The 12,447-nt window shown below is 41.7% G+C and overlaps 1 protein-coding gene across 7 annotated transcripts in view; it reads left to right on the forward strand.

The window, feature by feature from the left end:
• The window catches only part of kcnab2a (potassium voltage-gated channel subfamily A regulatory beta subunit 2a), a 92,458-nt gene continuing 80,011 nt past the window's right edge, over positions 1-12,447 (forward strand). For 4 of the 7 annotated variants that reach the window (XM_061687573.1, XM_061687575.1, XM_061687571.1 and 1 more), the window contains exon 1: positions 9,177-9,255. Coding sequence is in view for 2 of the 7 variants with exons in the window: in XM_061687568.1 (XP_061543552.1) it covers positions 9,038-9,255 (218 nt within the window). In the remaining 5 variants the exon portion in view is untranslated. Of the gene's footprint in view, positions 74-9,029; positions 9,256-12,447 lie in introns of those variants that run through there. The other 3 variants (XM_061687568.1, XM_061687566.1, XM_061687572.1) reach the window with 2 other exon arrangements.

Raw genomic sequence — 12,447 nt, forward strand, 5'->3', positions numbered from 1 at the left:
CAAGAGAGCAACACAAACCAGACGCTCGTCTTCACGGGGGACTCGAGCCATAAAGGGAACCATTTCTCCAAAGGTAAGCATTTAAAAAAAAACAACAACATTCCCTTTATGTGCTGAGTGTATTCGCGCTATGTATGTCCGCTGTAACACTGGGTCATAAGCTTGAATTTACGCCGCGTTAATGACGGTAGCCGAAAGAGTCATGCCACTGTTCGGCTGCTGTACTGTAAACAAGTAACACGCGTGGTAAAGCCATTAAAACGACGACTGTTGATCAAGGAAGCATTTTCGTTGCACCATTCCGTGATTAGCTTCCCGTGTGGACGGTTTGACATCCTCTGCACAGATCAGATGTGGGCAGACGGAGCGTAAACGGGAAGCCCGAGGTGGCGTCCCCGTCCGTGATGCCCCCTCCCTTCCCCCGTCCGCCGTGTGTTACCCGCCGGGGAGAGTTGTCGTGTAGATGCGAGCCGACGCGGAGACGTCGGCTCCGGGAGGTGTCCGTCCTCCGGACTGCAGCGAAGCCAGGTGACCAGTTCAAACGTCACCTTGACAACGGGACATCGTGCCGTCCACGTTGCTCCTGAAGGCATCGCTGCAAAAAATCCCCAGGGTTCACCAAAACTGGGGATGACTGCTAATGGATGAATAAGGTACAAGGTGTGTCAGGAAAGTTCTAGGACTGATGTCACGAAAAGATGTTCCGAATCCAAACGACGCTTTCCCCCTTCGAAGTGTTAAGTCTAATAATGCACTTTCCCAACCGCCTTCCCCTGGAAGTCTTCTTCCGGGATCCTGCGCTGCTCCGTCGTCACGGCCATCTTGATGTCGTCCCTATATTGTACGTCTTAATGACTCGTTGTAATTCCATTCTGAATACTGTACTTTGAATTTGCATTCAAGACATCCGTAATGGAATTGTGACTAATCGAAATGCGAGATGGAGCTCAAGTTAGAGATCTGCACCGTCAATTCACCTTGGACAAATGATGTCACTTTTGCCATTCATTTGTGTTGGGTTTTTCAATATAGATATCTACTATTCACTGCCAATATCCGCAATGGAATAGTAGATATCTGTAACTCTACTTCAAGATACACACGCATAAATAAACCACCATTCGCACTCACATTCACACCTACGGGCAAGTTAGTGTCTTCAATCAACCTACCATGCATGTTAAACCAGAGTGCCCGGAGAAAACCCACGGATTTGAACCCGGCTCCTCAGAACTGTGAGGCAGATGTGCTAACCAGTTGTCCATGGTGCCGCCTATACGCATAAAAGCATGTGTAATAAAAATTCAATGGCTGCAGACAGATGAGGTCACATTGAAGAGACCAAGATATCCAGCCATCCATTTTCTGTACGGTTTATCGTCACTTGGGTCGCGGGCGTGCTGGAGTCAATCCCAGCTATCTTGGGGCGAGAGGTGGGGTACACCCTGAACTGGTCGCCAGCCAATCGGAGTGCACACTCACACACACAAACAAACAATCATTCACACTCACATTCACACCTACGGGCAAGTTAGTCTTCAATCAACCTACCATGCATGTTTTTGGGATGTGGGAGGAAACCACCTGTATAAGAGAATGAAATGAAATAAACATTTTGCCATTTGCGGGGCAGTTCTCCTGCCCCCTAATGCAGAGTTGACATTGTCATTCAGCAGCCTCTTTAACACTGATTACCGCAATGGAAGATTTATTTCATTTTTGCACATTTGCCTTTTACGCACAACTCAGTGAAGCGGGATATTTGCCTCAATCAGATAATTAGGTGAAGTGAGTCACCACTATTATCTTCAAAATGTTTGTCAGTGAAACGCGAAAATCGCTTTCAACACAACAGAGTGGGAGGATTATGTTTTGGGTGTTAAGCTTCACAGCCATGTCGTAGCTCCGCAGTATTCCCTTTTACACGTAGCTGTCATCTCGTCGCCTTATTGAAAAAAATCTGAAAACTTGCTGACTTTTACAGGCAGCGGGTTCTACTTTAAAAACATAGCATAGAAACAATTGTGTCAAATCCAAATCCTCATGCTCATGAGTTATAACAGCAGCTCGAGGCCCAGCTTTGTGCCCTCTGATAGACCTGTGCCCCGTTTTGACAAACAAAGAGTACTTTGTGAGTGCTTTCACTGAGTGTTTTCAGTTGGATATTTCTGGAATGTTAACATTTGGCACTGTTGCACACAACATGTTAAAATGATTCCGCTTGAGCATCCGTACAACGGAAGAGGTGGAGGATTGACTCCCGATTTCTGGATGGGGCTGGGAGGGTGACGGTGTAAAAGTCACTGTGACTGAGTCATGTCCTTAGCTAATGATGCAATTAGAGCAGCACTTGGCGTTTCCTGATTAGATCACCTACTTTTGTAGGCCCGCACCCGAGGAAGCGCGGGCTCGCTCCATTCAGCGGATGCGTTTCAAAAGGTAATTGGCAATTTAGAAGCGAATGAGATTTCATCAAATGTCAACATTTTTATTGTCATCCGCCACAAATTGGTTACTGACATTTAAGCACCTTGGCGTTCTAGCAGAAGGGTCATGTACTCATCACAACGCTAAAGCATCATCTCAACCCACGTGGGATGTCACTCATTGGCTGTTTTGAAGACATTTCAGAGCTGCTTTTATTTGTGGCTCGTTAGTAGCTGACGACAAGTTACACTTATTTAGACAACATACTAGTTGAAAATCTGGTTACAGCCAAGCAGTGCTCGCCATTTTTACCTCAATTGCGTCAAGACATTAAGAATTAGGTCCATTATCAGGAATTGATTATTCAACAAACCACATTATTTAACAACAACAAAAACTGTTTAATTCTGTAATTTTACTTAATTATGTCGTAATGTGGGTTACTCACTGATTCCAGTGGTGAGTGGTGACTCGGTGCTGCATTGAGTGCGCCGAGAAAAAAAACTAAAGCTAAATCAAAATTTGCTCATTCGAATTGCCAAGAATCAAAGAATTACATACTACTTACTTTATTCTGATAAGAGCTGTAATGCTGCCACGCCGCATTCACTTAAAAGAATACAAAATATTCCACGATGCTTAGCTTTTGTTTACGGCCAAAGCCCTCTTGACTTACTGCACATTGTTTCTGCGCATGTACACATTGTAGCTCTACAGAGATCTCTGGAATCTCTGGATGAAGTTAGTTAAAAAACAATTAACCAAACAAAAACCAAGCTCTACCCTGAAGGAGGCTTCTATTAGCCTAGCTCCGATTAGCTGCACGGAAATAAATACATGGAAACGCCACAACGGAAGCTGAAAAGGAGCCATCGCTGGAAGGGGTGACTGCGGCAGATTGAATGGGAGAAAGTTAATCCAACACAGGCTGAGTAGTCAGCAGGCTAGCTGGAAAGGTGGCAGCTTGGCCCACGGGGATTTATGGCACAGATGAGGACAGGACAGAACAGACCTGGCATTCTATCTTTATTGGTTCAAGTAAGGCATTTTAAACCAAAAAGAAAAATTATTCTGTACAGAGTCACGGCAGCTAAAATGGGTAAGCCAAAACATTGCCAAGGTCCTCTCTTACTGGTTCAATCGATAGTTTTCAAATAATCTAATTGGATTCTTAATTTGTTGGATGATTGTTTCGGAATAATACAAGGACTAATGATTAGATTGTGATTCGTTAGTCATTCGTTACTGTCAATACTAACAGCGAATTGAGTTTTGGGGGGCGAGTCAGAGCATAAATCATTACTGTATGTTTTTATAGCGTATAATATTGGGTGCTATTTTTCCTCATTAAAGTACACGTTACTGCAATTTTTGTTGTTTGTTTGGGGAAGGCTGCAATGGATTAATGGCATCTCCATTCATTTCAATGCGAAAAAAAGATGATGAAGATGATCTGTTTTGAGTTACAAACCTGGTCAAGGAACGAATTAGACCAATTTCAATCGACTATTGTACTTATCAATGTACAGTATTGTACAGTATTTTCTATACATTTTGTGGTTGATATTTTTATATTTAAATATGTTTACAAATGTGTTTAAAAAGTGTTTTAAGGAGTGTAAATGTATTTAAAGCGTTTAAATGTGTCTAAAGCGTGTGGGATGGGCTTTTGTGTGTGTGTGTGTATATACTGTCTATATATATATATATATATATATATACACACACACACACACGTAGACATGCGCAACCAACTTCTGGATTCGACAAAGCAACTGTAGAAATATTAAACATCTGTAGAGCATTATCTTTTGTCCTACACAGGATGTCTTCAACCACTATACCAAAGATGACATCTGTCGTTTAGGCTTTGTTCATGTTTGCATATAACATCATATTTGTATAAATAATTGATATACTGTACATGTATTTAACTTTTGTCTGAAGACATCAGCCATGAAGTAAACAAAATTTTAGAAAGTTCGGGTTCAAACCATCATGTCATCGACCGGTAGTTATGCTCGCTATCGCAGCATACACAGGAAGTCCACTAACCTGTTTTCCGGGTTTGGTCACCTGACGTTCCGCATAAAATGGATTATATTGTTTCTGGAGCGCAGATTTTCACCTATTACGAGTGGATCTAAAACGTATCGTAAGTACAGAAAAGTCCTCAGATTTGACGTGTTTCCAGTGACCTATTCTTAACAAAATGGGGCCTTGTGGCTATATTTAGGCAAAACCACAAGCACCCATATATACAGGCTAATGCAAATTGTTTTGGCAGTTTGAGATGTGAAAATACACACTGAACTGAACTAACTCCATGTTAGCTCTGCCCAAGGAGTTTTTTTTCTCTCCTAACAACCCAAAACTGTCTGCCAGCAGCAACTATGTTTAATAATTTTATTAGATTTTAACTTCAGCTGCACGGGATCATCATCATCATCCTGCTGCGTTGTCAGTGTGGGGGATCGGTCAATGCGGCGAATCTACTAGCAGGTCTGCACGGTCGTGGTGTTGGCGATAATTTGATGGGCTTCTGGGTTGTTCAAGAAGTTAGACGCACACACCAGCGGCTTCTGTTTTGTTTGCGTAATACCTGTCACATTCTCTCGATACCATGCACTAATTCCAGAAGCAGCACAGACGGCAGTACTAAAAGCCTAATGTGCCTTGTGCGCAATCCCCAAAGGCTCTGTTGGATCAACGCAGGATTTCAAGAATTATGTGTGGTCCTCCCAACAGATCAGTAATCACTTCTAATCACCAGATCTTTTTATTGTATTCAATCGGTACCTTTTGGGTTATATTTATGAACAACATGCGCATCTTTTGAGCACGAATGATTTGAAACTAGAGACTTTGGTTGGTTTTATTTATGGCTTGTTATCGGAAAATCGTTTAATATTCCTTCAACCATCCCACTACAGGGGTTCCTCGGTTTACAACGGTACCAACATGTAACATTTTGAGGTTACAAAAAGCGCGCAAAGATTTAGCAGAAATACAGCACAAGGCACGGTCAGTTATCACATATGGCTAGAAGTGTTTTCATACAATTACTGCATTTCTATCAGGCAGGTTTCGACTTGCATGAGAACGATTCCTTAAACCTTGAGCTCCTTGAACTATTGCTTTTGCAGAGGACTTAAAGTAAATTCAAAAATCTTTGTGAACCCCCCACCCACCACATTTAGTTGTGCAAAACGTCAGAGGTCGACCCGTTTTCTTTTGGAAATTTTTGCTCTGCAGACTGCAACACTTTCTCTTTGAACTGTCCAGTTGTCATGCCTGATCTCCTGTGCGTGTGCCTGTGTTGTGGTAATGGCGTCTCCCATGACACATGGTTGTATCAGTCGTTCTTAAGGAAATAATGTATGTATTTGAGGAGTTTTTATGTATTTATTCAAGGGGATAACACAACCTGCAATTAATTGGGTGTTAGCGAATCAGCCAGTAGTTGTTTTAATTTTTCTTTTCCGTTTTGTGTTTATTTTCTATGCCCAACAATGTCAACATGTATTAACTGTTACTTGAAACGTTGGCAGTACAGTTAATGAAGGTTTTATGATTGCGCAAGTTTGACCCTGGAACGTGCCCTTTTTCCCGACGTAACTGAATCTGCCCTGATACTGATCCTGCAGATCAGAGCGTACCCAATCGTGTGCATATTGTTATCCACCTCATGACCTTGAACAAATTTGGGGCACAGAATCATGAAAGGGCTTCTTGAAAAACATGGTTATAGTTAAAATAATAGTGCTGTCAGTTTAGTAGTCAGGAGGAGGATGACTGGATCTCCAGGGTTGATCACCTTTCCTTTGAGCTGAGTCATGGAGACATTGTCATACAGCTAACCGTCCCACTATTTCCTTTGAACGTATAGTTGCAGGGGAGTATTTTAGAAAACCTGTTTCAAAACGAACAGGGGTTATCATGAAATAAATTGCTTACCATAATAGAAAGCAATTCAACACACTGTGGGCTGCCTTTAATTTGGATAGACTTCTGGGAAGTGGCTCTAAATCATGTGTACTATTCAAATGAATATCAGTTTAGGCTTATCTTGTACCCCTTAAAGCAGCAACCAATGTTTTTAATTGCAATAATAGTGGGATGCATTTTTTGCTAATTAGTTTCTAGATTTTATAAGTGCCTCTTATTTTACGCACAAATACACTGCTCTTTATGAAAATGGCGAAGAGAACTCATGCTCAAATGTTTGGTAATATCTTCCTTGAGTCGATGCTGACACGTCATGTTTCCTGAAGTTTTTTGAATGCAAGGGCAGAAACATGAGTGTTGAGGGCAAAGGTGTCAAGCCTGTTATCATAGAAGGTTCCCCCCCCCCCATGCAAATTAACAATATAGAAGAATTGAAGGTGCCGTGATCCTGATGTTGCTGGAGACTAAAAAATAACTTCCGGCTAATGTAGTGCTTAGGTTTTTGTACACTTTCCCAGTGAAGCATCTTGGTATGTGACTTTGATGTGTTGCATAATACAAGGAAAGTGTTGTTTGAGGTTGCCAAAAAATAAAAACAGCGGTGCTATAACAATTAGAATTTTAACGATACTGTATCAAAACCAAAAATCGTGGTACTCTGAGATACAAACCTATCTTTGAAATGGCTCTGTACCTCCAATCAGATAGATCCATATGTGCTAACAAACTTAATATTGTTTTAAATTAATAAAAGAAAGTCTGGTTATGTTTCCAGCATCCAAAATAACTGGATCCATACAGTACCACTTTTTGTCCCTGTTTCATAGGGATTCCAATCTCAATGCATGTCACGTACGTGGTTAAGGCGAGGGCGAGTAACGCAAGGCAAGAACATGGTGGACCCAATTGCAGGGAAGCAGGGAGGCAAGGCAGGAGTGTGGGAGTCTCAAAATAATATTTAATCTTCAAAAAGGGAAAACTAAACAAAGTCCCACAACAGATACCAATCAAATCAAAGTAACAAAGAAACACTCGAATATCTAAAACTGGAAACAAACTATGACCTGTGAGTAAGACGTGGAATAGAAAGGGAGAATGACACCTGACAATAACATACCACAATGATAAAGACAACTGACGACTATGACATGGAAGAGACATGTGACAACGACAATGAACCGACAAGAACTGAAAGAAACCAGGGAACTAAATACAAACAGATAGACGAGACAACGAGGAACACCTGGACAAGACATGAGTGGCTGGAGAGAGCTGATTGGTCGACACAAAGCAGACGAGAACAGGTGGACACAACAACTTAATGAGCACACGACAAACATGGAACACAGGAAAACATGGAACAAAACTAAACACAACCCAAAACAAAACACAGACCATGACAATGCATGGTTATGTGGTACCTAAAGACTAGCAATAGAGACGTTGCAGTTTGGTAATTAATCAACAGAGAACACAGCCACATGTCAGGAAGAAGAGTGCAGGATGTCCTCCATTGTTGCTCTTTGTGTACTGTGTCACGTGAGTCATTTTGCTTGAATTCACTGGCGGGTGACACTGAGTTTGTGTGCATTGATGTTTATGGTGTTGTCCATCACTCCTATATTTCCTGGGGACAGAGACGAAGTGAGTCTTGGGTAAGCCTGACCCCAGGCCTGTACTTTCTCTATTCTCTTTCACATAGACAACGAGCCTCTTATACTACTTCGGGAGTAGGGAAATTCACGGGTTTACAGTTGTTCTTTGTCAGACCCCTCTCAGAAATTTATTTACAATCATTTTGTACTGTACTGAGCGTTTTTAGGCCGTGAAAAAGGTCTTTCAAATGTAGGGACAAATGGCTTTAATGGATGACCCCTCCCCACGCTTATCAGAATCAGAATCATCTTTATTTGCCAAGTATGTCCAAAAAACACACAAGGAATTTGTCCCCGGTAGTTGGAGGCGCTCTAGTACGACAACAGTCAGTCAACTGACAGAGAACACTTTTGAGACATAAAGACATTGAGAAAAACAATCACTGAGCAATAAAGCGTATATATATATATATATATATATATATATATATATATATATATATATATATATTTTGTTTGACAATTGTGCAAAAAGATGCAGAGTCCTCTTGCATTTAGAGCAGATCGAATGACTAATCTCACAATCGTCCGGTGCAATAACCATTGTGCAAAGGGCGCCGAGACTTCAAGGAGTGTATGCAGTTTAAAGTGACGAGTAGTGCGATAATCTGGGACAATGTTGATTGTGCAAATGTTGCAGTCTGTTAAATCAATGTTGTACTGTACGTGGGTGTTTTTCCTCTGTGCCTTGTTCACTCTATTCAACTTTGAGCCACTTTTGGTAAAAGTGAATTTAGCACCACAAGCTTAATTTTCCTTTTGCTCTCCTGCACACTTCTTGTTCAGTCCTTTTCACCGAAAGCATACTTACTCCATTGCGGACTGTGCATAGGGAAGTGTGTCTATATGTGTGTGTTGTGTGTGTGTGTGAGGAGGGAGGGGCATTTCCTCTAATGCATATACGCTCAGCTCACACATTTATTCGGGTTTCCCCTTTCACCTCTTTTTTTCTTACTCATTGTTCCGCGTCCTTGTCTTGTCACTTGTTTCCGTCTTTCTCATGTCAAATGCTCACATGCTTGTCACACTCGGGCACACAATTCCAGTCACATTGCATCATACGCCGCATCCACTCGAGTTGTGTCATTCCACCTCCCGATCTTCTTGCCGTCTCCCCACTAAGTGTTTGGGAATTCAAAGCTGGTGGTCCTCCACTGCTGGCTACTGTATTTTACATTTATTCGCTGCTTCCACTCACTGCGTCAGGAATCCGCTGCAGACTGAGGTAGGTTTTTTTAAAGCATCATTTCTGTGTCTGAGGGTGCATGCAGCCGGTGTCTCGCTCTCTCGCTCTGTCTACTCATTCTCCTCTTTCGTCCCTCTCTTGCTTCCTCTCAAGTCTGTCAATGAGAGTCAGGATGCTCCCGCTTACCCATGCTACATCTGTACGCATGCTACAGCATTTAACGGTGGTGCACATTCGCCAATCTGAGTTGCTCTAGAGCTATCTGAGTGTCTCTGTGGATGTCCTCATGCTTGATAGGACTGCTGCATTGAAAACTGTCTTTGCATACCTTATTATGCTGGTATGTACTTGGCTCTCTCCTTTATGCTCTGTTGTCTGAATGTCTTTCATGTTTTATGCATGCTCTAGCGTTTGAATCCTTTCCAGAGACTTGGCTTGAAGGCCTGATTAAACCTCCAAAATAGACAATATGAAAGGCCACATGTTCAAACTTCTGCATTCAGGCAGTAAGGCGTGATTCCTTTTCACCTCAGCTGCCCTGCTGATAGTGCTGCTGCATTTATATCTGTTGCAGTTGCCAGCAACACCCAGAAGAAAAGCCCAAACTGTTCCTTGTGAGAATGATCATCATTTTTGTTGGGACGAATGGTTCACAGTTTGTTTTGGAAATATCACTGAGGCTGATTGTTGCAGGAAAGTGTGTGTGTGTGTGTGTGTGTGTGTGTGTGTGTGCATCTTCACTCATATATACTATGCCTGCTGCCTGCACAGGATGGGCTCTGGTCCAAGCAAAACTCAAAGGAGAGGCAGGCTGCAGGGTTTCTGTTTGGTGCAGTGAGCTGTTGGAAGCTACTGTAAGTACACGAGGATTATGATGTTATGTCACTTCAAAATAACGTAAGGTGATAATAGAGTTTGAGGCTGGGGTTCATATTAGGGTTAGTGTTAGGCTCAGGTGTTAAGAGTTGGAGGAAAGGATGTATTGGTATTAGGTTTCTGGGCTAAAGGGTTAGGGTTAAAAACATTTGATAAAAAACAAAAAAAAACACCACCACCAAACTGTTGATTTTAGGGAGTTGAGCGGTTAATGTTCTTCATGTGTGTCTTGGTGTGAGGGTCTTAGTGTTTGCCTTAGGTGTTAGGGTTAGGCATAGGTGTATGGGATAGGGTTAAATATTAGCTTTCAAGGCATAGGGCTGAAAGTTAAAACAAAATGTAATTGGAAGGGTGTTTGCAAGCAACGGATGTAAGTGTGCATCAGAGTTCTGATGATAACACTTGATCCAGCAAACCAAACGCACTAGTGACCAGAGAGAATCAAACCTCAAGTATAAACACACCCTTTATTCCCTGCTATGACTATTCAACACAATGAAGAGCAACTCTCCAGTCAGTTAGTCATTTTGAGTGACCACCTCAGTGTACAAGAGGTTTCTTTTAGTGCAGAAATAAGACCAGAAAATGAGATGGCTGCAAGCGTACCATGTCAGATGCAAGCAAAAAATAGTTGTGGATGTATACTATATGTGTGATATAACAGCTCTCTTTTGCTAGCAAAATGGTTTGGGATTGACACTAAATGAAGCTTTCAGGACACAGGGTGGTGTTGTTTTTAGCAATTCTCAGGTGTCTTTTTCAGTGGGGTTTGTTTAGGCTTACTCTTTCACTAACAGTAATAATCCCCACTATATTATGGTTCATACTTTGCCGTCCCGCTATATCGCTGATTTATTTATTTATTTATTGGCGTGTGTTGTTGCAGTTACTATTTTTTTATGCTGTTATTACAGTATTTTTTTGTGTTAGCCATTGATCTTTTCTCTTTCAATATATTGTGTGTTTAAATGTGTTTGTATCGTTTTAAAAGTTTGTTAAAGGCTTAAAAAATGTAAGTGTCGTAAATAGTGTATTTCTATTTGCGCAGCTTATACTTATAGCGGGGGTGGTCTGGAACCTAAACCCCATGATGGCGAGGGGATTTCTGTTTTGCCATTTCTTCCTCTACCTGTGCCTCACACAATTCATGCATACTCCATGAAATGTATGCAGGATATATGTGTATATGTTATGTTTTTTTTTGGTAACTAGTCATAGAGTAGCCTCCACTTGTCATGTGTTTGGGTATGCATCCTCAGTCAGTGGAGTCTGCAATTTCACATTGTCTTCCTTGAATGCATTCCCTTGTTCTTCTCGGAACAATTTTCAATGCCAAGTTACACCCTTGCTCACTGCAGTGTCCTCACTCTCCTTACGGGACACTTTGACCGCTACATCATCCGAAGTTGGCCAGTCAAATGTCTGGTGAGCAGAAAAAAACACCTACAGTCAGCAAACGTATGGTATTACTTTCCCTATCTCTTCAGTGTATAACCTTTATATTAGAGACATCTAATCCTCGACGTTCAAAAAAACAGGAACATCATAAATCAATCTCTTGGCTTTATGGTTCGATATGGTATTGTTTGCTTAAATGTCAGTTTTTGTTGTATATTCAGCCCTTGTATAAACATTGAATCCATTCAACCGTAGCTCAGTTCTGCTAGTGCTCATGCATTGAAAGTCAAGGCTTTTATGTGGAAGGTCTAAAAATATGGCCAGAATCAAGTGCAAGCTGTTAGCAACGTTAGCCGAAGTTTCCCTCACATAGGCGAGTGACGAGCATAACTGAAATGCATCCGCCGAGGCTTAATGCTTGAGCGACGGAATCACTGGGGTGAAAGGCTGACACTGACTAGCCACTGGCATCTTTTGACATTTTCACTCATCGCGACACTTCGCTAATGTAGCCCCCTGACACTCTTTATGGCTTTGGTCTGCTGGATGCTCGATTGGGGGTGTTTCCTAAACTGAGCTCAGTAATCATTCTGCTGTTGAGATTTCGTGGCCTGTTTGGCTTCATTAGCCTGGTTTTGAGTTCCCATGAGGCATCACTGTCTCATGCACATGCACACATATTTTGTCACACTTTGATTTTACCTGTGGGTTTTCTACCCTCACCTAGGTAACACGTGTCCTTTCCCAATAGTGAGCAGGTGAGAACATTCTTAAATTAGTTGTAATGTTGTGATGCGAAAGCTTTCTATAGGTGTTCTGTTGTACCACTTTTTTATTTTACTTAAAAGTGAAAGTGTGACTCTAACATTGCAGACTTATTTGACAGAGTTTCTGTTGGAAGAAGAGGTTATATTTTAAACCATCCTTGATGCAAGCTGAGCCCCTTATGAGATGACT

The sequence above is a fragment of the Phycodurus eques genome, chromosome 10 (assembly GCF_024500275.1).
Source record: "Phycodurus eques isolate BA_2022a chromosome 10, UOR_Pequ_1.1, whole genome shotgun sequence".
NCBI classification, from domain to species: Eukaryota; Metazoa; Chordata; class Actinopteri; order Syngnathiformes; family Syngnathidae; genus Phycodurus; species Phycodurus eques.